The sequence below is a fragment of the Perissodus microlepis genome, chromosome 15, assembly GCF_051167445.1.
Source record: "Perissodus microlepis isolate ML-2025 ecotype Zambia chromosome 15, ASM5116744v1, whole genome shotgun sequence".
Classification (NCBI taxonomy): Eukaryota; Metazoa; Chordata; class Actinopteri; order Cichliformes; family Cichlidae; genus Perissodus; species Perissodus microlepis.
In genome coordinates this window covers 32464973-32492193 of record NC_140475.1, presented here as the reverse complement: position 1 = coordinate 32492193, position 27221 = coordinate 32464973, and the positions used below count along the sequence as shown (strand labels likewise).

General features: G+C 41.5%; 1 protein-coding gene and 1 long non-coding RNA gene across 7 annotated transcripts; one reads left to right on the top strand and one right to left on the bottom strand.

Moving 5' to 3' along the window:
- Positions 1-492: 492 nt before the first annotated feature.
- abca7 (ATP-binding cassette, sub-family A (ABC1), member 7) lies at positions 493-27219 on the top strand. 6 transcript variants are annotated; one of them, XM_084952086.1, is made up of 50 exons: positions 493-590; positions 1220-1277; positions 2340-2431; positions 2678-2771; positions 4060-4201; positions 4676-4800; positions 6019-6137; positions 6583-6780; positions 6869-6961; positions 7155-7392; positions 7580-7719; positions 8120-8236; positions 8336-8533; positions 8667-8872; positions 9126-9302; positions 10387-10609; positions 10801-11022; positions 11192-11396; positions 11661-11774; positions 12194-12365; positions 12596-12727; positions 13521-13660; positions 13769-13906; positions 14459-14697; positions 14862-14919; positions 15642-15844; positions 16446-16572; positions 16666-16689; positions 16902-17047; positions 17209-17333; positions 17457-17558; positions 17926-18118; positions 18340-18434; positions 18608-18640; positions 18772-18868; positions 19120-19194; positions 19322-19491; positions 19693-19870; positions 20580-20840; positions 21067-21190; positions 21298-21427; positions 21599-21725; positions 21902-21964; positions 22317-22423; positions 22518-22659; positions 22839-22973; positions 23097-23200; positions 23295-23387; positions 23716-23965; positions 24227-27219. In XM_084952086.1, exons 2-50 carry the CDS (start codon positions 1259-1261, stop codon positions 24674-24676), a joined length of 7155 nt encoding a protein of 2384 aa, XP_084808212.1. In that variant the 5' UTR covers positions 493-590; positions 1220-1258; the 3' UTR covers positions 24677-27219. The 6 variants fall into 6 exon arrangements, with proteins under 6 accessions (XP_084808212.1, XP_084808211.1, XP_084808215.1 ...); XM_084952085.1 differs by having other exon boundaries at positions 16899-17047; XM_084952089.1 differs by lacking the exon at positions 1220-1277 and having other exon boundaries at positions 16899-17047.
- Positions 19864-25320, bottom strand: LOC146372486 (uncharacterized). Its single transcript, XR_014802636.1, has 3 exons — positions 25207-25320; positions 22874-22985; positions 19864-20161 (listed from the first exon to the last, which is right to left on the bottom strand). It is a non-coding gene; the product is annotated as an uncharacterized LOC146372486 (long non-coding RNA).
- Positions 27220-27221: the final 2 nt, after the last annotated feature.

Below are 27221 nucleotides of genomic sequence, written 5' to 3'. Positions count from 1 at the left end.
ATCAGTAGAGAGCATGCTCTCCTACTGGGTGTTTCACCTGTTGAACTCTGGTCGGCATGTCAGGTCAATCAGGTCTCACACCTACAGACTCACAAACAGCAACTGATTCCATATAAAACAAATTGGATGCTTATACACTGGTATGCCACTTTAAAAATGTCAGCAGTGCAATGTCTAGTGAAAATGAACTGGTGCCGTTTATGAATTATTAATTGTAATTGTAATTTTTTTAATAGTGTCAGACTAAAGTTATAATGCTTTGTTGCTTGTATTGATAAAAATATCCTTCTTTATGAATTTCTTCTTGAACACAAGGGAACGGTTCATATTACTTAAAGCGCTGTGAACCTGTCAGTTCTCTTTTTTCCATGAGCCAATCCATTTTTCTTCAGTTACGAAATTATAACAGTAACCAATCGGATTCCTAACCGGCTTTTACGGCCCCGCCCCTTTAAATGTGTTTGACCAATCCGCTTCATGTGTGGGCGGAACTTTACGCTGCTTACAGCTGCTATCGCAAACACTGGGAAGTCAATGTCAAGCTGTCGGCCGCTGGAGAGGAGCTTTAAAATCAGCTTTATTACACAGAGGTAATCATTAACATCTGTTTTACACTGAGATAATCAAATTGGTTTCTTTTCACTGTTTTCGTAAATGAGCTGATGTACACAATAGCAACATCACTGTATAGGATGCTAAGACAAGGAAGCTAATGTTTCTTCAAGCTTTTTTAAGCTATTGCCCTTATATTATAAGTTTACGCTTAACCGCTAAATATTGTTGTTGATAAACTTGTAGTTACAGTGTACTTTTGATTTTATTTTATTTCTTTTACATGTCTAATTTAAGAAAAGAATACCTGATTGAATAACCTAATTTCATTCAAGCAGTGCAAAGTTGTAACTTATGTGGATGCGTAGTTTCTGTGTTATGAGAGCATGAATCGTTACTGTACCTTGTTACATCAACACTGCATTAGCTACCTGCTAATGTTTTCCTGTTCTGAAACAGGAAATAACAACCCCGTGAGAAACCTGGCGGTCAAAATAAAGAAAAATATATTTAAAAAAAAAAGCCGGCTAACTGGTTATAAAAACTACATCCTACACCTGCACTGACATGCGCAGAGATGCAGACTGTTTTGTAAGGTTTGCAAATGGAATTAGTCAGAGCAGTTCTAGCTTTACTTAAACAGCTTTATGTTGTTTTCTAAATCTAGAAGAGACCATATTCTGGACGAATGGTTGAGCAAAAGTGAATGCCTTACAGTGAGACAGGTAAGCTGTTTGGATCAGGAGGATTTCAGGATCAAGCATGGGATTGTCTGACTTGAGCAGATCAGAGTGAGCAGAGAAGAAAACCTTTACTCTAAACACACATAGTAAGGCTGGCAGGTCTGTAACTTTTTTCTACATAATTTAAGTCCCCACTAGCCTAGACCTATTGCAGCAGAACTAAGGGAGGGTTTATTGTCGACTGATCCTGTACAAACTTTAAGGTTTATCAGGAATTACATATTTAAAACTTTTAATCTTAAAAGGCTTAGGCTCTGTCTCACGTTCTACTTTTAAATGTCCTAGGAACCACAAGTAAGCCATCAGAGTGAAGTGCACCATTTAGGTCATACGGTACTATGAGGTCTTTAAGATAAGATCGGGGCTGATTATTCAATACCTTGTATGGTCTGTCTTCACTAATAACATTTATCATAGTTATAATTTTTTATCATGATACCTATTGATTTATCATCACCTCAATTTATCGATTTATCATCGCCTCTGTCAGTGCACCCCAGGGCAGCTGTGGCTACAATGTAGCTTGCCATCACCAGTGTGTGAATGAGTGAATGACTGAATGTAGTGTAAAGCGCTTTGGGGTCCTTAGGGACTAAGTAAAGCACTATACAAATACAGACCATTTACCATAGTTAACATTAATAATGACACTTCTTTTTCCTAGAATTTTCTATATCACCCAAAAGGGAAAATACAAAAAGGCATGGAAAGTCCTGACACCAGCTGAAATCAGTCATTAGTAATTTGCCACTTAGTGATAATTAATATCAGGGGCCATAATTTGGAAGTGGAAGGTACATAATTTCACCAGAAACAGGGCATGACCAGGTGCTCCTGCAAAGTTTAGACAAGCCTGTGAAATAAAAGGAGAATACGGTCTGGTCAGGTTACTTAGAACATTAGTGAAGTATTCAGGACTTATTTTACCTGCTGTATTTTTGATTGTCAATGATTGCAGTATTGGCTCTGTCTGTCTTTTCTCCTTTGCTTACATTTCACAGTTGCCCTGATGAACTTGTCCTCTTCTCCCCACCGTTTTTCCAGGATCACGTCATGGTCAGGTAGGAGCGATGGGTTTTTTCAGACAACTGTTCCTCCTGCTCTGGAAGAACATCACGTACCGCAGAAGGAACAAGGTGATCACATCTTCACTACTTAGGATAAAAAGCAAGAGATTGTTTGATTCTATAAAGAAGCATAATGAACGAGACACAGACTGCACAATACATGAGATCATTCTTCAGTTTTCCTGTGTATACATCGCCATCTGAAGTATCACAGCACTTATTTGTCAGTTTCATTGCTGGCTATAATCCTGGCCCGTAAAGGTCACTGATCATTTGACCTACTGTTAACACCTCTTATGCTCTCCTCTTGTGCAGATCCAGCTGATTATCGAGCTCCTCTGGCCGCTCTTCCTCTTTGTCATCCTTATCTCTGTCCGTCATTCGCACCCTCCTTACAAACAGAGCCAATGTGAGTGATGCTGGGATATTTGTGTCTCTTCACAAACACGCTTACATGTCTTAAAAATGGCCTTTTGCCAACTGGTTAAAGAGGATTAACTCACTCAGAGTGAGTCTTGTGCCACACACGCACATTTGTGTTCTTGACCTGCTTTGATTAGTTCTCTATAAACATATAGTGACATAACTGGTAACCTAAGAAAATACAGCATGCCAGGTCAGAGTGTAATGGGCAGTTAGTCTGTGCATGATAAAGTTACATCTCACTAACTTTGAGTTTAAGAAGATGTAAACTAGACCAAGTTTTACCTGATAGACAGGTGAACTTCAATTTTACTAGAACAATATACAGAGGCATTTATGGTAACTTCGTTCAAAGGATCAATAAACGTTCTGTATCAAACACAAAACCTACACGAAATGTTTCCAAGTGCCTCCACTGGACCACAATCAATAAGGCTGAACAAAGTTAAAGTTTTACATATATATACAGCCATGTGAGAAAGGTCGTCACAGGACTTTATGCAGTTCGGTAAAAAACTAAGCCCACCCATGACTCCTTAGCTTGTAGGTCCACATTTAGCAGCAATAACTTGAAGTAATCATTTATTAATCTCTCTTATGGTTGTGGAGAGATTTTGTCACACTCTTCACAGCATTGCTGTTCATCACCTTTAGTGTCAATAAAGGTGGAGAACTGAACAAATCACCACCTATGAAGTTGAAGTTTGTTCAGATGAAACTTTACAAACCTAAGTTGTTTCACCATCTTCTTTTTATAGAAACAAAACAAAACAAGACAAACTGTTTCAGTCTTTTTTAAATTGCACTAGCATGAACGTTAGCATTTAACACGCTAACTGAGACCTGTACAGTATGAGATGTAGCTCTTGGGTTTTTGCAGTTTCTCTGAACATTGCATAGTCAGACCTTCCATTCAATTTTATTTATATAGCACTAAATCACAGCAACAGTCGCGTCAATGCTCTTTATATTGTAAGGTAGACCCTACAATAATACATACAGAGAAAAACCCAACAATCACATGACCCCCTATGAGAAAGCACTTTGGCGACAGTGGCAAGGAAAAACTCACTTTTAACAGGAAGAAACAGGTGGATTTGCTGGGATGTCCACTAATGGGAAGATTGTGGCACTGTTTTAACACACAGCTGAATCCTAGGATAGGATGTTAGGATTATTGCTCAGTCTAGTACCTGGTGGATGTATTTTAGGTCACTTCTACAGTATTTTCATTGTTTTGTGGCTCAGGCTGATCTCCTTTTCTTTCCTTGTAGGTCACTTTCCAAACAAAGCCCTGCCATCAGCAGGGACCTTGCCCTGGATTCAGGGCATTATCTGCAACATCAACAACCCTTGCTTCCACAGCCAGACACCAGGAGAGACACCCAGCCAAGTTGGCAACTTTAACAACTCCATGTAGGTAGATCGGAGATTAGAAACATGGCCAACCGCCTAGAGTGGTGCAGTTTAGAGTAGGATCATTGCTTTAACGGTACAGTACTAGTATTCTGATTACAAGTGTTCTGAAACAAGAAAAACTGTAAGTAAAAGTATATTTTAGAAATAAAGCAGATGGAAAAACCTCACCTGCATCTTTCAGCTAATTTGCAAAAATGTGCATACATTGCACAACTTTATATAAACACATCCTATAGGAATAGTTTTAAAATATTTCTGAAGGAAATCAGAACACTTGTCTTCAGGCAATATGACGTAAAAGCTCACAGTTTTGCATTATTTTACTGTACACAACAGAAATCATTGGAAGGCAAATTTAGGATTAGCAGGCAATATGATTGAATAGACTTGGTCTGTATACAAACATGAAGTCAGTGTTTGCTGTCATTAAGTATCACACACACTCTCAATCTCACTGTTGTTTTCCTCCAGACTGTCTCGGCTTCTAGTGGATGTCCAGGCCGTTCTGGCCTACAGTGGTAATCAGAGCTTCGCCGGCTTTCAGAAGCTAATGGAGAGCGTCCGGAAGCTGGGACAAAGAAGTGGAGCTCTGCCAAGTACTGCAGCTTGTTTAAATCTGTTGAAGCATTGATCCAAGGAATACATATTAAACTGAGGGCAAACTTTGAAGAGGGGCAGTTTAAAATTTCTTTCTTAAATGGGCACCATTAGCCGGAAAGAGTCATGAATAAGTACAGTCATTGTGGCAGAACATGAAGCTTTACATAAAGTCAATGTTTAGCTGGGGGTTGTTTCTTTAAGTTTAGTTGCCATGTAGCTGCACTTTATTCCCGCTTTTCACACAAATGCAAAAACCTTCTTTGTTTTTAAAAGAAATAGGGGGGAAAAAAACAAGAATTTATACAAAGAAAGGAATATTGGATTAACTTTGATGTATCTGAACAGGCCTTACTCAGTATGTGTACGTGTGGTTTAAGCATAGCTGAATGATTGTGTCTTATTGCTGTTGTGAAAGCAGGACATAGTGATTGCTTAGCTTGCCCTGCCTCGGTCATATTGAGTTACTTCCCCTGTTGAACAAGAGACTGAATGAAAGCAGGTTGTCAGTGTTTTGTTTTTCTACAGCAAGGCAAACATTAACATGTGCTCAGGTCTTAGTTTAAAGAACCTGCTGCACTGTTTCATCTGGGTAACTGTTTGGAAGGATGAAATTTATTTAGTTAAACCTCACAGGAGACAAGTAGAAGAGAAAAAGAAGGTTATTCTTGGTGAACCAGTTTTAGATTTCTAGATAAGAAAAACAAAAATATAAGGAAGGAAGTTCAAATGATGAAGCCTGTATCGATGAGTTTATGTGAGCAGAAATCATACAAGCAAACACATGGAGAAAGCTGCTGCACTGTTCTGTGACCTGAAAGTCATTAATAATGAACCAGTGACTGGAACCGGGCTGATTCTATTCTGCCTCCCTGTAGCTGGTCGCATTTTAACTTTATGAGTTTGTAATTGTGTTTTTTTACTCTCAGCAGCAGGAAAAATCGTTTTTTTTAAATTATGATAAAGCTGATAAAATAGAAAATAAGGCTAAAATCTGTCAAACACGTCAGTATGAAAAGGAAGAAACTATCGGACGTCATGTGTTACCTGAAAAAACTACAAATTAACTGTGCTAACGTTAAGTTTAAAGTGTTGATACTGCAAACTCAGCTGCAAGCTCTATTCTAGATGTTAAGTGTTGATTCTAGCTTGGACTTTGATTTGTGGGGCTTTGTGGGGTTTTGGCTGTAATCTTAATCTGTGTATTTCCACTGCAGATCTCCCAGTAAAACAATACCTGAGACCAAATGAGACATTTTCCACCTTCCTCCTGACCAATGCCAGCGTGTCACCTGTGACTGTGGACACACTGCTGAATGCTAGACTTAATTTTCAGGTTGGTTACCGGCTTAAATCACAAATAAACCCATTATCTGCTCTGTAGAACTAAAACTCTTTTGGCCTAAGTGGTTAATCCCTTTTAGGATTAAAGCTATAAACCAATCTAATGTAAAATTTTACACAGAATAAATAACATTTATTACAGAGAGAAGAAGAAGAAGAAAGATATAATCCAAAATGAAAATAAGATTTCTGTCACTAACAAGTCTTTGAGGTGTTTGCTGCCACCAAAGTTACATTATGTGCTGAAAAGCAGTTACTGTAACTTGTTACAGGAAAGTCATGTAATTTGTGATGACATTTTAATGTAAACTGTTAGTTTTCCCTTTAAGGCATCACTGAATTTTTTTTTTTGTTGGGTCAGTAGCAAGCATATTACCTTTGTATTGTTTTTGTCTGATGGCCAAACATCCTTAAAAGTACGTTTTTGTCCACTCCAGACTACACTGGCTGTAGCGGAGATGCAGCTAAAGGACATGGTGTGTAATAGAAGTGTCCTAGAACAGCTGCTGACGGTGGATGGAGGAGAAGCCGCCATGACTGATCTTCAGACCCAGATGTGTGACTTACCAGCTGATGTGCTGCAGGAGACCGAGCGCCTTTTCCTGTCTCAGCTCGACTTGACCAAGTTCTTGACGGTAAGCATCTGCTGATGGAGAAACCAGCGCGAAATTTAGTGAATTCAAAGCAGCACGAGTAACACGGGCCACCTCTTGTCCCTGTCAGAGAGACCGTCTAATGGCCAACACTGGAGAACTCAGGGCCATCAGTCAGGCTGTCACCTCAGTTTCCCAGGAGCTCACTGCCCTCCTGGATGATGTAAGAGCACATTAGATTCAGTCTATATCTCTATTTTAATCACATTGGACATGATCAGTTCGAGGTGCTTCAGGACCTAAGACCATCAGACCTTCATCATTTTTTGTCGTATTACAGTCCTTCTTTCTCACCCGTTTTCGCCCTTCATTTCTGCCTCTTCTATGCTTCTTTGTTCCTCCTTCACTTCTTTCAGATCTCCTCCCTCTCCAGTTTTGCAGACATGAGTGCAGCTCTTCGTGTCCTGTCTCCAGAAAATCGCACAGCGATGCCCAGAGAAAGTTTCAGAGCTTTTTCAAAGATTGTGTGCGGTCACCATGAACTTGACGGTGAACGCATCCCGTCCCTTAACTGGTATGAAGACAATGACATCAAGTCCTTTTTGGGCAAAAATGGCACAGAGGATGTGAATGTGGAACACAACAACAATACAAGTAAGACGCTGTGCAGTTTCTGTGGCAGGATGTTAATGGCAATATGTGCAGACAAGACCTGGCTTGAGGCCTTGATCCTTCTGTACTTCAGGGTGCACTTGCACCACTTAAATCAACACAGCCCCACTGAGAAACACCTGTGTTGTTTAACGATTGTCCTGCTTGGCGGGTTTTTTGCTTCCTGCAGCTCCCTTCTGTAAAAATCTGATCCAGGCGCTGGAGTCCAACCCTCTGTCTCGCATTGTGTGGAGAGGAATCAAACCTTTGTTCATAGGAAAACTCCTCTACACACCCAACACTCCTGCAGTCCAGCAAGTTATGAAAGAGGTACAGCAATCTTATACTCACTGTTTTACAAACAGAAGGTGTCTTCAGACCAGGATGTTTTAGGTTTTTATCCACAAAATTCAAACAATTTCCACAGTGTTTTTTTTGTTCCTGTCTTCCTCCCCCCAACACCAACTACTCAGGGCACGTGGTTGCCCCTCCCTGGAGGTCTCTTCCTGTTAAAAAGGAGTTTTTCCTCTCCACGCTTGCCAAGTGTTTGCTCATAGAGGACTGTCTGATAGTTGGGGTTTTCCTTGTGTTATTTTAAGGTCATTATCTTACAATATGACATTATATGAAAAAAAATTAAATTAAAAAGGAACCCTTGACTAATATTACCTTCTGTAAGATGTGTCAGACGTGACTTCTTAAGCTAACTTTAAGTTCGGTTCCGCTGAAGGTGAACAAAACATTTGAAGACCTGCAGATTATCCAGGAGCTAAATGAAGCCTGGCTTGAGGTGGGACCACAAATCAAGAGCTACATGGAGACCAGTGTGGAGGTTAAGATACTACAGGTCAGACTTTCTCTCACTACAAGAGGAAAGAGTGAAATATATAGCATTTTTCAGCATTTGTCAGTCATAATAATTTGTCTGTGTATGTGTTTGAGACAGGATTTGTTAAGGCAGCCAGAGATTGCAGTACTGGTTAACCTGCGTTTGGAAGACACACCCTGGACAGCTTCACGCATCGCACGCTTCCTATCGACACCCTCTCCAGATATCCCACGGAGGCCCGGAGCACCGCTGACCTGGCTGGACATCTACAATGACATAAACCAAACTATCTCCACTCTTGCACAAGTCACAGAGGTTCTCCTCCTTTGCTGTTATTTATTTTTAAATATTAATAAAATAGAAAAGTGAAGTTTGCTTAAAGCCTAATTCCACCTTCCTTGTGATTGTCTGTTTATATCTTCCGCACGTTTTCCTTCGTCTCCTGCAGTGCTTCTCTCTAAACAAACTGGAGGGGCTGGAAACTGAGGGTCAGCTGATTGAAAGAGCGCTGGAACTACTAGAGGACAGGCAGTTCTGGGCAGGTGTGGTTTTCCTGCTGCCCAACACTTCCTCGTCTGAGCTGCCCCCACATGTCACATACAAGATCCGAATGGACATTGATGATGTGACCCGCACCAGCAAGCTCAAAGACCGGTACTGAGAAGTACTGTTCCTGTTATAGTTCATTACTATCAGCAGTAGCATATTCCTTTTAACCAACACTTTACAGCAGTTAAACACAGGGCTGCTCCTGCTGTTCTTGTTTGTTCTGGATAATGCTGTAACTAATAACTAATGTGTAATTAAACTAACCATACTGAGACAGCCTCATCATGAAAACAAGGTAGACCTTGGAAGGTTTCTCTAGCACTTTAATTCTTGATTTCATGATTTCTTTTAACTTCAGGTTTTGGGATCCGGGTCCAGCTGCTGACCCCTTCAGTGACATGCGTTATATTTGGGGTGGTTTCGTGTATGTTCAGGACCTGGTGGAGAGAGCGGTGAGCCGAGTGCTTACCGGAGTTCGACAGACTACCGGCATCTACGTCCAGCAGATGCCCTACCCCTGCTATGTGGACGATGTGTGAGTGGCGTGCAGTTGTAAATGGATGTTGTGAACTTTCTTGATCTATAGTCGAGTTTTTCTTCTAGAGCAGCTGTAGGTGAGGAGAGAGAGTTACGCTGGATCCGAACAGAACTGAGAGGTCTCTGTTTAACCTGTCAGCCCCTGTCTCTGTGTTTCTGAGATAGCTGAATCTGCTGTCCTTGAGGGGAAACATTAAGCCATGATAACGAGGAAAATCTCTTTCATATCTCACTTTTATTCTCTTCTTTGTCAGTCATTCTGTAGATTTTTGCTTGGGATCATAAACTCGTAACACAATTTTGGCCAAGCTTTAGCTGTCAGCAAATGGCTTCACATCTGACCCTAGAATACTTTGGTGGAGAGATGAGTTCATGGTCGACTCGGTGATTGCAAGGTGGACAGGCACCGTGGCTGCCAAACAAGTGTAAACCACTACTCCACCACCACCTTGACCAGTTGGTTTAAGGTGTTAGTGCTGATGTGCTGTGTTTGGTTTTTGCCAGATGTGGTCCTGTGCATCATGGCCAAACATTTCCGATTTGGTCTTTCCAAAGGACATTGTTCCAGAAGTCTTGTAACTTTGCAAACCAGCTCTGTCCTATCGTCCCTTCCAAACAAGCCACACTTGTTCCAAGTTTTTCTAATTCTGCTTTTATAAACTAACTAAAGTTAACTTATAAACTAACTCTAAATGTATTAGAAAAATCATTAGTAGTAGTACTACTAGTAGTACCTTTACAAAAGAAACCTGCTGAAGAGAGAAGATGGAGAATAAACATGGACAAAAAATAATTATAGGCACGATCCAAACAGAGTTAAACAATTTATAGAAAAAACCCAACTTAACATTTTACAGTGAGTGTGGCCCCGTTTTTGGAACCTGAGTATAATATCAGAGTGCAACAAGATTAGCTTCTTGTAATAACAAGTTGAGTGTCTGGGAGTTTCCTGTTGGAGTGCAGTTCAGGAAAACCTTCATAATTGTCACATTTTTGTGTTTAACACTTGCTGCCGTAGCCTTCCGTGTATCACTGGTTTAACATCAGCACAAACATTTCGTCTTTGGTTATTTTTCCCACAGTTTTCTTCGAGTGCTTAACCGCTCTCTGCCGCTTTTCATGACACTGGCGTGGATCTACTCTGTGGCCATGATCATCAAAGGTGTGGTGTACGAGAAGGAGGCGAGGCTGAAGGAAACCATGAGGATCATGGGTCTAGGAACTGGGACACTTTGGTTCAGCTGGTTCATCAGCAGCATAGTGCCATTCCTGGTTTCTGCAGCACTGCTCATCGCTCTGCTCAAGGCAAGATGATGATCCGTCATCACACACACAACCCTGTAGGCTGAACAGGAAAATGTGAACATCACAAAGTCTGCAGTCATATTTTTTTAAGTAATGAGAGAATTTTTCTAGTGGAAATGATTTGTGCATTAAAGTGTTTTATAGTTTCTTGTGATGACTAACATGTCTTATTTTTTTTATTTTTTTTGCAGTGGGGCGACATCTTGCCGTACAGCAACCCAGCCGTCATTTTTTTCTTCCTCACAGCTTTTGCCACCGCCACCATCATGCAGTGTTTCCTCATCAGCACCTTCTTTTCAAAGGCCAACCTGTCAGCTGCCTGCGGGGGACTCATCTACTTCGGACTCTACCTGCCTTACGTCCTGTGTGTCGCCTGGAGAGACCACCTCAACAGCACACACCGAATCTTAGCTGTAAGTAAAAAAAATGATAGGGTGCAGTCATCAGGGAACATTTTATAGGGAAAAGGAATCCCTTAATTGTTAAATATGAGCATGGGCCTTATATGAGAGTGCTTAGTTTTATTTATGAATGTCAGTCAATGATTTAACAGGGTGTAATGTGACTGTCTGTTTCTCTCAGAGTTTCCTTTCTCCTGTGGCCTTTGGCTTTGGCTGTGAGTATTTCTCTCAGTATGAAGAGCAAGGCGTGGGCATTCAGTGGTACAACCTGCACTCCAGCCCTGTGGAGGGAGACCGATACAGCTTCACTGTCTCCATAGTTATGCTGTATGTGGATGCCTTCATCTATGCCATTGCTGCCTGGTACATCGAAGCAGTGTTTCCTGGTATGATGGTTCCTGCTTTATCTTAGCTATGCTGTAGATATTTTACATCTGTTTATCTGTTAAAAAGTGCGAGACAACCACGGTCTTCTGTCCTGTGTTTCAAACTGGAAACTTTTGTTTGTGTTTCACTTTATGTGTTTAGTTCAGAGACAAACTAAAGTTCTTCAGTGGCATAACATTGTAGCCACCACTGGCTATTTTTTTAAACACTGTAATGTTATCCTTTGGATGAATGTGTGCATAAGTTTGTGTTTTATACACCAGGTGAGTATGGGATCCCCAGGCCATGGTACTTCATCTTTCAGCTCAACTACTGGGGAGGTGTTCCCCTTGAAGCAGGCATGCCGATCCCCCCTGCACCTACAGAACAGAATGAAGGTACTGTTTCATTTTCCACTGCAGGTTCCCAAAGGAAGGCTCGTTACTGTCACTTATCGTTTACATAAGGTGCTTTTTTAGTGGACAGTTTTAGTAACCTGTCATCCTGCACCGTGATGACTTTTGAGCTCGGCTCTTTATACCAGTTTAAAGAGATTCCTGGCAAATTTGCAGTCTTAAGACCATTAAGTACAAATCAAGGTAATGAGATGAGACTATAAGCCAATTAATTAAAAAGATTTTAGAAAACAAGGAGACTGAAGTTGAGCCTAGACTTCATGACTTCAAGCTGCCCATAATCCTTTTCAATTTGTTTTTTGTGTTCTTGCATTTGTTTTGTTGTTTTAAGGCATAATAATGTGCTGTTTTCCCTTCGCATATTCACAGATTTAATATTGCCTCTTTATACCTGTAATTAGATCACATTGAACCAGAACCCAGTAACATGATTCTGGGCGTAAGCATCAGAAATCTGGTGAAAATCTACAAGAAGGGGGGGAAACTGGCCGTAAACCACCTGAACCTGAAGTTCTATGAGGGGCAGATCACTTCTTTCCTGGGCCACAATGGAGCCGGCAAAACCACCACCATGTAAGAGCAGCTAGCTGAAAGTTAGACTGTGGATCACAAACATAATTTACATGCAGAATTTTTGGAGCTTCATTAACTGCAATGTGGTTTTACAAACAAAGCTGTGGCTGTGCGGCTTCAAATTTTAAAATCACATTAGAATAAATGGTTAATGAGAGATGTGATTGTAGTTTCATGTAGATGGCACGTTGGGTCAGTATGGTTTTTTTAATGTGTCTGATGTTTGATAGATCTGTCCTGACCGGTCTGTTCCCACCCACCTCTGGGACCGTGTACATCAAAGGGATGGACATCCGCCATGACATGGACCTCATCAGGAGGACGCTGGGAGTTTGTCCCCAGCACAACGTCCTGTTTGACATGTAAGGCCTGCTCAAAAGCTCTGATTGCAAATGATTTTATGTAGCTTGCATGTAGCTTCTTAAGTGGTTATTGTAATTTATTACATTTATTTTCCTGATTGTTTAATGAAATGAAACACTTTAATTAGGAAAGAAAACTGCCCGATTATCTGTTTTGGCTAATTCTTTAGCTTATAAATCGTTTCATGTTAGCTGAAAGTCAAAAAATTGAAATTTAATGAAACTTGTTTTACATCATTTGCACTCGGGTGCATTTTAGAACTTGTTTTTTCACTTGTGGTTGAACATAATTTAGAAAGAGACAACAACGTACACTTCACTTGGGAAGAAACTGAGCTGTGAAAATCCTCACAGCTCTCTGTAGATGCACATAAAGCTTGTCAAACTGCATTTACAAGACTTTGAGAGCATGTGAAAAAGCATCATTTTTAAATAACTGTTCGGGCAGAACTCCAAGGGCTATGTTTGTGACACGCGTCGCCTTTCATCACGTCACAATTGTAAACCAAAGTAAACGGCTAACATCATGCTGAAGTGGCCTCTGATTATCTTCGGGTGGCCCAGCCAAAGACTTAATCCCTATACACATTGATGGCGAGACCAGAAGATGGCAGTTAACAGATGCTTGAAGACATCTGCCAGGAAGAAGAATAAACAGCCTTTATTGAGACATGCAAGGCCCGAGCTGCAACGTGTTGAAACAACGTTCAGAATACCTTTTTTTTTTATAGTGTAGACTGTTTTGATCAGATTTCTATTAAAGAGATATTTTCATATTTTCTCCTTCTTTCAGGCTGACGGTAGAGGAGCATGTGTGGTTTTATGGCTGTATGAAGGGTCTGTCTGAAGCAGAGGTGAAGGCGGAGCTGGACACTTTGCTGGAGGATGTCGGCCTCCTGCACAAGCGACACGAACAGACCAAAAACCTTTCAGGTAAAGTTACTAGTTTAACTCCAGTGTGTTGAGACTTTATGCATGAAAAACAACAGGTTTGTTTTTCAGTCAGTTTTCTTTTCAAGCTTGAAGTTTTCCATTTGTCAGGCGGCATGCAGAGGAAGCTGTCTGTGGCGATAGCGTTTGTCGGAGGCTCAAAGGTGGTCGTCCTGGATGAACCTACAGCTGGGGTTGATCCGTACTCCCGCAGAGGGATCTGGGACCTGCTGCTCAAATACCGCAAAGGTGCTGTGAACAGTGTTTTCTGATCAGGGTTTGAGGGTGAGAAGAAAGCACATTTTAGCCAGGAGACTAAAAGATTGTTTGCTGGTTCCTTATCTAAAGATAACATGCGTTTGTCATGTTTAATGGGAAATGTGGACCCAAAATGCAGACTAGCAGGCAAACTCAATAAACAGTAAAACTAACCTTTATTCAGGCGAGACAGAAAAATCCAACAAGTAGCAGAAACACAAAGGCCATTGATGCAAGTGGGGTGGAAAAACACGGGCAGGCAAACAGTACGACACGACAATGAGCCAGTAAAGATGGGATTTAAGTGCACAATAGGGTGGTTGGCAGCAATGGAAGACACCAGGGACAAATCAAAAACTAATCAGGGGGAAAAAAGACAAAGGAAGCAAAACTAATACAACACACACAAAACAGAAAGTAAGTGAGCAAAGGAACCTTGATCCACATCTCTGTAAAGCCTGGATGTGCTTTTATTTCTTTGGAGATCTTTATTCTGAGACTTAAGAAAATAAATCCCACTAACGTGCTCTCTTTCCCCCTCAGACCGGACCATCATCCTGTCCACCCACTACATGGACGAGGCAGAGTTGTTAGGTGACCGGATCGCCATCATCTCTCAGGGGAAGCTGTGCTGCTGTGGCTCACCGCTCTTCCTTAAATCCCAGCTGGGGTCTGGCTACTACCTCACTGTGGTGAAGAGGGAAGGACTGGACACCAGCACTCCCAGTAATTTCAGTATTTCCACCAGTACCAGCTCCAACAAGCTCCCTCCTCTCATCAAGGTTTGTTTTCATTTATGTTCATCATAAAAATGAAAGCAAATTTAAAGTTTTAATTGTTTATCTATTACCTTGCTATTATATAGTTTTTATAATTTGTACATAAGTTTAAAGAAAGCACAGAAATGTGGAGTACTGAAAGAACCGTTCTCTGCTCTATGTTTCAGGACAGCGACTCGTCACTGAGTGAAGACACCGGGCTGGGAAGTGAGGATAGCAGCTCATGTGAGTGTAAACTACATTAATTGATCATTAGCAAGGTTGAGCACCAATGTAAAAGCAGACGTTTTGGTGGTTTGTTGGTCTGGAGCAAAGAAACTGCAATTATCATTTGCAGATGAGGCCGAAACAAAGATATTAGCGCCACATTTGGCGAAAACAAAGCACAACATTTCAGTACAAACACCTCATATCAACTGTCAGCACATTGGTGGAGGGGTGATGATTTGAGCTTATTTTGAAGCCACAGGATGTGGCCATCACACCAAAAGCTTGGTCAAAACAAGACAATGATCTCAGGACAACAGAACAGCTGAAAAACTGAAGAATCGAGGCTTTGCACTCGCCAAGTCCAGACCTCAACCTGATTGAAATGCTGTGACCTGTGCATAAATGAATGCACACAAACATCAATGAACTAAAGCAATTTTGTAATAAAAGTGGGTTTAAAATTCACCCACAACAATTTGAGAGACTGATAAAGTCTTATAGAAAATGGTTATTTCCATTTCTTGCTGTTAAGCTGGTTCTACAAACTATTTAGTCGTGGGCTGTGTCCGTGGACTTCCTCCTGTTTTGCATTAAACGTCTGAAGTTGCATTTTGTCGGGTTTATGTGTAGCTTTGAATATGTAGCTTACAATAGGAGAGACTGAAAGTGTTGAGTGCATGTTTGAAAACATCTTCAGAAGCAATTTAAAATCACATTCATCATCATCTTCATGGCAGATTTGGCAGCTTTGCTGTCGCTGGTTCAACACCACATCCCTGGTGCCAGACTGGTGCAGGAGTCTAGACGTGAGGCGGTGATCAACCTGCCACAGACGGCCGCCAAAGACAGCAGCCTGGCCATCCTACTGATCGCACTGGACCAGAGACTGACTGAACTGGGAATCAGCAGCTACGGGCTGTCAGACAGCACGCTGGAGGAGGTGAGACAATGTTACCGTTACATTTCCCAGTTACATCACTGGAAAATATGAAACTAGGTCAGTGAGTGCTTGGTTGTGATAAAACTAGTATAAAAATCTCCTATTACACAGTAATCAATATAGTGAATGCACAGTCCACAAGGGTGACGTAAAAGTAAACGGATTGAATGGCGTATTATCTGTCACTTCAGGAAGGCTGGATATTTGTGGAGCTGCCGTGCCAGTAACAGGCTTAACATTAGCCTTCGATTAGCACTGATAGCAGATTTGTGGCGCCTGATAAGTCACATTTTCATGATTTACCTTCTCACTCTCTGCTCCTTTGCAAGGTTTCTGGCACCTGCCACCTGCTGTATGCAGCTTACACCGTTAAGGAAATGCCTCAGTTTGAACTTAAAATTGCTTTGGCTGAGTTTTTATAAGAAACTCCTGCAACAGAGTAGAGTATCAAATGTCCTTTAAGACATTGTAGATTTCCACTGTTTCCACAAATAAAATGTTGTGGGGTTTATTTATTGTTTCTTTGTTTTTGTTTTCACACTCTTTGAAAGAGTGCCTTGTTGTGCATGTACGGAGGATTTAAATATAAAGTATTTTCCAGATCTTTCTGCGGGTGGCCGAGGAGACAGGTGTGGACACTGAAGCAGAGGTGCAGCCTGAATCACCCCACAGCCAGCAGCCGTCAGGACAGGGAACTGATGGCCATCCTCTAGATGAAGCAGAAACAGGTGTGTGTGTACATGCACACAATCACACACATATCATGCACATGCAAGTGTTCTGTTTCCCCTTGTGACTGTTTGTTTCCAAAATGCTGCCAGGAAGGAAAAAGCCTCATAGAAAAGGTACTCTCAGCTCACAACTGGCTGAAAATAATTATTAGATGAGATAGATTTTTTTCAGTAGAATATAAGTGAAATGCAAAAAAAGTAGATGTAAATTATGACATTTCAGTTTTTTTTCTCTGGTTTATTTGGACGTGTCTAGGTCCAAGTATTTATCAGTTAAATGTACATTAACAGTCCAGGTTCTCACATTGTGTTTTTCTTGTCAGCAGAACCTCAGGAGACAGACCTGCTGAATGGCGATGGCCACGGTGGGGTGCCTGCAACCGGCTGGTGGCTGACATGGCAGCAGCTGAGAGCGCTCTTCATCAAACGCTGGCTTTACGCTCGGAGGAGCCGTCGGGGAATCTTTGCCCAGGTTAGACTATCTGTCAGCAGCTGACTAAAATATCCACCCACTTCTACCGCTATGCCTTTTTCTTTGAAATTAGCTGCTTGTCATTAGCTATATGTTGCAGAATGATAGTTATTCTGAAATATAGACGGATATCTTTAAGGACGTCTCGATTTGTGCCTCAGATCGTTCTCCCTGCTGTATTTGTGCTGATCGCCCTGCTCTTCAGCCTTATTGTTCCTCCTTTTGGGAAGTACCCTGCCCTGCAGTTGCATCCCTGGATGTACGGCGAGCAGTACACCTTCTTCAGGTACCCCACAATGAGTCGTAACTGCCTACAAAAGCTCCCTTTTGTTTTCCTCTCTTGGCATTTTGTTTCTGTTATTGAGCATATTATTGAGGAATTCTTTCATCTCTGTTTTTATATTCACAGCAACGATGATCCTGGAAACCCAGCAGTGGAGAATCTGCTTGAAGCTCTCCTTGACCAGCCTGGATTTGGTACCAAGTGCATGGAAAAGGAGGACAATATGACGTAAGATCATCCCATTGAACTGGTTTCAGTGGAATTTATGGAGACAGTAGTAAAGATAGAAGGACTTGTGGTGCTGAGACATCATGATGTTAAATACAGTGTATTAGGCACCAGAAAATATTTATTTTCCTTACACAGATATTACTGCTGTGGCTTAAATCTATGCACGTTTTCCTCAGGTTTTCAGAAAGTGTCGGTTTTAGTTTGGTTACAGAGTGGTTAGACAATATAAAACCTCCAGTGGCATTCAGCTGAAATTGCATCTCTCTATAAGTAAACATATAGATTTGAGTAAATCTGCATACTTTTTTTAATATTTTCACTGCACATCGATGACTATGACACCAAAACTGTCTTCTCCCTGCAGGGATCCTCAGTGTGAAGCTGGGCGGGGTGGTTTATTCATGAGGCCACAGTTATCTTACTCTACCTGGGACATGTTCAGCAGAGGCAACTGGAGCAGAGACAGACCCTCACCTGAATGTCAGTGCAGCACAGAAGACGTCTACCGAATGCTCCCCGAGTGTCCTGAGGGTGCTGGAGGGCTTCCGCCTCCACAGGTCAGCACGGGATCCAATCAGGACTGATTTACTGTAACACAGTGATCAGTGATCCAATCTCTGCACCATCAGAAAATATCACCAGTTAACTCATAACAGAACCAACATTATCTGAATTTTTGTCATGAAATGTTTGTTTTCGTTAAATACTGTAGACTATGTCTATACTGTACTGGACCCCAGTGCTTTCAACTGACCCATTGCAGTTTTTTATTTTTCAGATTAAAAGGCCGACTGGAGACATCCTGCAAAATCTGACAAGTTATAACATCTCAGATTACCTGGTGAAGACCTACTCACAAATCCTTAAGAAAAGGTACTTCATTAACTCAATACAATAAAAATATACATATAGCTATCATTTATTTTGATCCCAATTGACCGAACACTTCACAGTATTCATAAATGTCTTCATAAACTTTGATTGACTTGCATTTTTCCATCATGATTGTAACTCTGTGATCGCTTGTCTCTCTCTGCCTTTAATAGCCTAAAAACCAAGAAGTGGGTGAATGAATTCAGGTAAGCTGTTAAATTACACTTATATACAAAATATCTGCTCTATTTAACTGTGATATTTCTTTAAATGCTTTGAGCTGTTTTAAATGAACTCGGTTGAACCACCTTTGTATTATTTCTAAAATGTATCACAGATACGGAGGCTTCTCCCTCGGAGGAAGAGCTGTATCTCAAACCCAATATCTCCAAGACTCGGTCATGGCCATCAGGACTCGTTTCCGAGTCCCACAGGTACAGAGAGCCTTAAGATGAGTGCTTTAATAAGACCAATTCCTTTTTCAACCTTTACAGAGAGAATAGCAGGGAAAATGGAAGTAAAATATTTAAAAGGGCTGGAAGTTCTACTGCTGGTGCCAGGAAAAGCTAGTCCTGACCAGAGCACCGGCTAATAACAATAAAAAGCCTCACCCACCATCCCCCACACCACATGATTCCCCATTAAAGCAGTCAACACTGAGAGTGTGCTTTTTGCTTCATCACAGAACAGTTCACTGGGAAACCTGCTGCACAGACTCCCAGAGGTCTTAGGAGGGCTGAACAGTGAAAACAATGTGAAGGTAAATGAGCGTCTTTTTATCTGTCTTTGTGTCTTCTGTTTGTTTTTCCCCAGACTTTAAAGAAAGCGATGTAGGTGATGAGTCCAGATATTTGTGTCAGCTCAAACACTCTCTTTTCTGTGCTCAGGTGTGGTACAACAACAAAGGCTGGCACGCCATGGTGTCATTTGTCAATGTGATGAACAACGGCCTGCTGAGAGCGAGTCTGCCGCCAGGTCCTGAGAGGAGGAAGCACGGCATCACTGCCTACAATCACCCACTCAACCTCACCAAGGAGCAGCTCACCGAAGTAGCCATGTTAGTTCACTGCTGTGGAGAGTTCAAGTTCACCAGTTTGGCTCTTGTGCTCGTTGTATTAGTTCTGTTTATATGAGGGGGAAGATTAGAGTGGACTTAAACTCTGTGCACTGTTGTAAAAAAAAAAAAAAAAAAAAGTTTATTTTTTAAATAAAGAGGTCCACAGTCCTCTGATGTGTTTTTCTCTGCTTTCTCCTTCAGGATGACTACATCGGTGGATGTCCTGGTTTCCATCTGTGTGATCTTTGCCATGTCTTTCGTGCCGGCCAGTTTCGTCCTTTTTCTGATCGAGGAGCGAGTCAGCAAAGCTAAACACCTGCAGTTTGTCAGCGGGGTCAAACCGATTCTCTACTGGCTGGCCAATTTTACCTGGGACATGGTCAGTACAGCTCGAGATAGAAGAAGTTAACTGTAGTCACTCAGATTTGTATGCATCAGTGTAAGTCAGGAAGTTTCATCAATCCATTTACTACTGTAAAGTGTACTGTCACTGTAAAGACCATTACACACAGCATTGAGCGATGATGAGCTGGTCCTGATGTTTCTGAACAAGACAAGGAAGAAACTGAGATTTCACGGTTTGATCCAGGAGTTGCAGCTGTATCACGGTGCTTTCGCACACATTTCAGGATGTCGGTGGGACAGTTTGAGCTCTCGTTGGCTTCCACATCTGAGGAAGCAGAGACATAAGTTCAGAGACCTGATTGACCTGGAGAAGAGTCTAGCTGTGTGTCTGAAGTAAAATAGTATTATTTTACTGTTTGTGGATCCAATACCGGTGCATGTTTTGAGCTACGAACGCTCTTGTTGCCAAATGCAGTGGTCAGATTGATCAATGCCGTTTATTCAGACCCAAAGAAATCAGAAAATTCAAGCTCAGTATTAAAAAAAAAAATAATAATAAATGTCCAGGGAAATTACTGAGCATGAATAGTTGCATTGAGAATCGTCCCAGAAACATTTTTAACACGAAATATTTGTACAGATTTTACATATCAGGTGTGTAAAGGCCTTTAGACTATCATCACATACTTGACTAGATAAAAATCCAGGCTTAGGATAGTTTTCCCTTTTTTCTTTGTTTCCAGTTAAACTACACCATTCCTGCTATCATGGTGGTGCTGATTTTCATCAGTTTCCAGCAGCAGTCATACGTTTCTGAGACCAACCTCCCCGCTCTTATCCTGCTCCTCCTGTTCTACGGGTGGTCCATAACCCCTCTTATGTACCCAGCATCCTTTGTGTTCACTGTCCCAAGCACAGCTTATGTATTTTTGACCTCCATCAACCTCTTCATTGGAATCAACGGCAGCATCGCCACCTTCGTCCTGGAGCTGTTTGTAGATGAGGTAAATTTTACGCAGGCGTGAAGTTCAATTACTTCTTCACCTGTGTTCTAGGAATAAGTAAGGCATAAATATATGTAAACAACAGTAACTATGCTTTTAACCCTCTTGTTTTATATTTTCTTAACTAAGGAAATGTTCCTTAAAATATTTCTCTGCAGTAGAAACATAATTTTGTTTAATGCACCTTTAACTAATCCATCATATGCGAATGATTTTGTCTTTCCAGTATCTGAACGAGGTGAACAGAATCCTGAAGAAGGTGTTTTTAATCTTCCCTCATTTCTGTTTGGGACGAGGACTTATCGACATGGCCAAAAACCAGGCCATGGTGGACGCCTTCAAAAGACTGGGTACATATTAGTCAGCCTCAAAAGAGTTATTTGCTCTTACAAAGATTAAATATAGATGCATAAGTATAAAAAGGTATAGAAACACATATGTAATGTCTCTCCTCCAGGTACCAAACCAAGCCTGGACCCCCTTCAGTGGGACTTTGTAGGAAAGAACCTTTTTGCAATGGCAGTAGAAGGTGTCGTCTTCTTCATCTTTACCATACTCCTTCAGTACAAATTCTTCATCCGCTACAGGTAAAAAAAAAAAATCTCTATTTTTAACCTTCTCTGCACTCTTGTTTCTCAGGTTGTTTCCCTTTTCCTTCCTCTTATTGCTGCCGTGCAAGTGTGTCAGTTTAATGGATAGAAATTCTGAAATCAAATAAAAGTGGGATCTGTGAGTTGGTTGCTTGTGTGTTTGTTCAGGCCTTGGTGGACTAAGCCTGAGTTGCCTCCTCTTGGTCCAGAGGATGAGGATGTTGCAAGAGAGCGAGAGAGGGTCAAAAGTGGGAAAGCACACTCAGACATCCTCACCATGATCGACCTGAGCAAGGTACAACGTGCAGGAAAATGTAAACGCTGAACTTGTTTAGGTCACTAATTAACTCTACTGCAGCTAAATGTTTCTCATTCAAGAGACTCTCACTGATGAGCTGTCCTCCTCCTACACTGACACTGAGTTGTGAATTTCAGCTTAAAAGTGTAACAAATAAGCTTCTTGTTGTTCAGGTTTATAAAGCCGGCAGAAAGCCTGCCGTAGACCGTCTTTGCCTCGGGATTCCTCGCGGCGAGGTGAGGGATCTGCGCACCAGTGATTGTGAAGACACACACACACACCACCTTTGGCTATCAGCTCTGTGTTCTTTATCCATGTAGTTACAGCCACATTATCACAGGGACTGTTTTATGATATTGTAAATGCAACTTGAGGTACTACTTTTCACCACTGTAACTGCTATTTATACTTTCACATGTAGTGCTGCAGTATCTAAAAATACCATCGTTACTAGCAATGGACCTTCTACTTTTTCTATAGTTGCTTCTGCTAGTAAAAGCTTCTGTTATCTTATGACTTAATAACTGAGCTGTGTGTATATAAATAGAGATGTTTGTAGCATGCTGCTCTTATGTCTCTGCCGTCCAGTGTTTTGGGCTGCTTGGGGTCAACGGAGCTGGGAAGACGTCAACATTTCGGATGCTGACTGGAGATACACCTGTCACTCATGGAGAGGCTTTCCTCAGCCAGCACAGGTACAAAGCGTGTCTGCTGCAGTGACTTCAGCCCCTACAGAACTACTATTGTACCAAACCACAGACATTGCATCAGCTATTTCTCTGCTCTCAGTGTGCTGACAGAAATGGAGCGGGTCCACCAGCTGATGGGTTACTGCCCACAGTTCGATGCCATCAGCGACCTGCTCACAGGTCGGGAACATCTGGAGCTGTACGCCCGCCTGCGGGGGGTGCCAGAGGAGTTCGTCTCTAAGGTGGTGTAAAATTCCCAAGCTACAGTTTTATGAAGGAAGATATGCTGAAGAGTTGGTGTTTTTATTTAGCTAAATATGTGGCCATCGTAAAAATCTAGGTTTTGTCATCTTTAAATGTTATTTCAAGAGGCGAAGTATCAAGTTTGGCTACAGTCAGCGGTTTCTCTGCTGTTCTCTAGGTGGCACAGTGGGGTGTGAAGAAGCTGGGGCTTACTCAGTATGCAGATCAGGAGGCTGGAGGCTACAGCGGGGGCAACAAGAGGAAACTCTCCACAGCCATCTCCCTCATCGGGTCTCCACCTGTCATATTCCTGGTGATGATTCAGCTTAATAGAAAAGATTATGCGGTTATTATTGAAAGACCTTCATCCTTAAAATATTCCTAACTTACATCTCACTCCATATCTCCTCTATGCTCCCCCACCACCTTTTGTCAGGATGAGCCCACCACTGGCATGGACCCAAAAGCCAAAAGATTTTTGTGGAACTGCATTCTCAGTGTCACCAAAGAGGGAAGAGCTGTAGTGCTAACCTCACACAGGTACCAATCGGTTCAGCTTTATTTCATTCCCGATGGAGTTTTGTATTGTAAAGGCAAAATATTTACTGCTGTCTCTAAATGTTTGTATTGTCAGCATGGAGGAGTGCGAGGCACTTTGCACCAGGATGGCAATCATGGTCAACGGCAGGTTTCGGTGTCTTGGGTCTGTGCAGCACCTGAAGAACAGGTAACCAAACGCTAGTGCTGTGCGATACAGCAAATATAGGCATACGATCCGATACCAGCTAAACAATATCCACTGACCTCTACGAAACGCTGCACTTCTCCCTGATTTAATGTCTGGTGTGTTGTCTACATTAGACAGGCTGAAAGTGCATCCTGTAGTGTTTTGCATTTTACCCCCAATTCTGACTTAATACTGAAAAAAGTACCGCAAATAGCCTTGACCCTTTCCAAACGGAAGGCGAACAAATTCGTGAAGAGGTCAGGATCTGAGAAGTATCTTCTCATGTAACAGTCGTGAATCACGTGCTTCGTTCCTTCCCGTCTTTCAGGTTTGGTGATGGATACACCATCATCCTTCGTTTGGCAGACACCAAATCTGACCCTGACTCGTGTCCCGTCAGCGCCTACATGAAGGAGTGTTTTCCTAGTATTGAGCTGAAGGAGCGGCACCAGAATGTGCTGCAGTACCAGCTACCTTCGCACGCCTGCTGCCTCGCTCGCGTCTTCGACGTGCTGGCAAACAACTATGAGGAGCTGGGCATCGTTGATTTCTCCATTTCACAGACCACGCTGGACCAGGTGAGGGCTGTGATGAAGGTTTAAAACCTCTTTAGTGTTTTGGAAAATGACCATTTCTGCAAAATGGGTGGTAAGTCTCATGGCCTGTGATCCCATGTAAGTGGAGCCAAGTGATTCTTTCTTAGTGATTTTCTCCACATGTGGAGCTGCGATACCCGATCTGCCAAATCCCACTTTAAAGCTTGGTCATAATTAAACAAGACTTGGGTCAGTAAAGAAAGAATAAGTCTCAGTGACACTAAAGCCCCTTACCTTTTGTAGGTGTTTGTCAACTTTGCCAAGGATCAGACTGATGACGACTGCCTCACAGATGTGGTCGTCAGTAACGGGACAGTACAGCCAAACGCACCCGAGCACAGAGTTAATCCTCCCGTCAGTAAACCACAACCACCAATCGTTCCTCCTCAACCAAGCAAAAGTCCACACCTGCCTGGGAAATCATCTGACAGCAAGTCAAAGGCGGGTAAGCCGAAAAAAGAAAAATCTAGCAAAAGCAAATCTGGCTCTGTGGCACTACCACAGCCAGAGGAAATGGCCCGGGAGGTGGCTAAGGTGAGCAGCAGGGCCAGCACTGAATCAGACGGCAGTAACAGCGGTGTTCAGGGAGAATCACGCAAATCTCGTGGGTCGAAACGCAGAGCAGAGAGTTCCAGCAAAGATCCCTCTGTTCTCTTTATAGTCGGCGGCAACTCGGAGGAGAGCACGCTATGAAGCGGACTGGCACTAAACGAGCGGACCAAAGACAAACAAAAGCTTCATCTTCTCCTCTGCAGCATTCAAATGACGATACAAAGTCTTCACAGGGACTTGAACAAATGAGCACTTTAAAGTCCATCAGTAAGAAAACGGCAGTGGACAAGTGGACTGAAATGTTACTGTCTGAGAAAAACAGAGTAGAAGCTTTAAAAGAAACAACCGAAGGTCCTTTGTGGTAATGACTTCGGTGCCTTGCTCAGCTCTTTCATCTGTAACTCTTTACCCTCCACAGCAAGTAAAATAAGTACAGAAAGCATCAGTTTTCTGAGTAAATATATTTCTAAAGGTGCTGCTGAAATCCTCACCAGATGACAGTAAAACTATACCATACCATATCAAACAATAGATGTCCACAAATTATGTTTTGTGTGATAATGAGAAATTACACAGGGAAAAAGTGCTGAACACGGTTACTGAAATGGATTTAATACTTTGTTAAAAAAAAAAAAAAAAAGGATGCATGGATGAGTGCATCCACATTGTACCTGCTGATTTTAGGTCTTCTTGCAGATCTTGGGAACTCTTCTGATCATCCTTTTCGCTCCTCTATCTGAAGTCTTGCAAAGAGCCACTGGTTGTGACTGGTTTGTGGTGAAATTATGTCCTTTCCACTTCACGATTATGGCCCCAACAGTGCTCACTGGAACCGTCAGTAGTTTAAAAATTCTTCTGTAACAATCCCATCAGTATGTTTAGCAACAACAAGCATGTGAAGGTCTTGACAGATCTCATTGGTTTTACCCATCATGAGACGTTTCTTGTATGACAGCTTGGTAATGAGACACATTTTATAGGCAATCAGTTAGAACTGAACCAGCTGATATTCATTTGCACTAAGTGGCAAATTACTAATGACTGATTTCAGCTGATGTCATGACTTTTGCCTTTTGCGTCTACTTTTTCCCTGTGTCATTTCTCATTATTACACTTAATTTATTATTAACTTGATTTATTGTCATCTGTGGTTTGATTTATTTGCATGTGTGGATTGGATGGGTTGTTACTGACATCTGGTGAGGATTTCATGCCGATAGCACCTTTAGAAATAGATTTACTTCAAAAATTGGCGACACGTTCAGAACTTATTTTACCAGCTGTATATGGGTTGATTAGTCTTACACTGTGTTTTCTCTTTCTGTGTCAGTGTCATCACTCATTGGTTTATTTGTCCTGAATGAATGTTATGCAGGGGTCGCTGCTAAACCAGTGAGCAGTGTAGCTCAGGATTCAGTCATTAGACCTATTACAACCTCATCTTTGTTTTACAAAAAGCATTCTTTCAGTCTGAATACTGAAATATTCAGACTGTATGTTTTATGTTAATTCTTAAGGTGGTTTTATAGGTTAGAGGGCATTTGAGTGGCGGGTTGTTTCAGGACTATACAGTATCTCTTTTGAGGAGAGAATTTACCTCTTATTGTTTTGTAAAAAACAACTTTATTATATCTTTTATCTGAATGTTTTTTATTTATCCAAATTTTTATTATGCAGACTAATCTTATTATTTATGAATTGGGGAGGTTCTTAACTTTTCTTGCTTTTCCTTAAAAGAGCTGGAAACCTTGTGATAAATGAGATACACAGGTGTCACTGTAGACGTTAAATTCATGTCTAACATGCCAAAAATTCCACGTTCAATCAAAGAAGTAATATTTAACAAAACAGAGCAATCAGTGAGACAAAAACATTGCCTTCAGTCAACAACTGTTTTTATTCTGAACTATGTGTTTGTTTCTTTCTAACAAACGACACACTGGCTGCTGAATGTTACCGTACTGTAATGGCATTTTATTTATATATATATATATACATGCATGAGACAAACTTGACATATCAGAAGGATTTAATTCCAAAATGCAACCTGTTTTTAACAATGTGGGGCAGCTGGACGGGTGAGTGGTTAGCACACGTGCACTACATGGATAAAAGTAGTGGAGCAGCCAGGGAAACCAAAGCCATGTTTGGAGTTTGACCTTCTGTCATTCTCAAACACTTCCTCCACTTACAGCTGATTGTGGGATATCTATGAGAGAAGAAATGTCACAAACTGCGGCTGTGGCGTCCTGTTACTGCACCAAGCTCAATTTCAGTGAGCTCTCTCCAACAGCACATTCTTTCGGGAATCTTTGTAAAGACAGACGGCATGGCTAGCTGCTTTAATTCAACAGTACAGACGTACTCCCAATACTTTTGTCCATGTAGTGTAACCTTAAAGGCTTCTACAGCTGCGTGCTGTAATTTCCCAGCTCCCTCTCTTATATTTCCTGTCTAACTCTGGAAAAAAGGCAGAAAATGTTTAATAAAAGATCAACAATTATACTAAAATGCCCTGAAATACTGCAGAACTGAAACTGTAAGCTGGATGTCTCATTTTGGAATGAATATGCTGTTCTACTTGAATATCAGCTGTAAGATGTACGTTATTTCCTTGAAGTATGGTAGCTTAAAAGAATGTCTGTTGTTCTGAAAAAATTAAAAATATTTGACTTGCAGCACAATT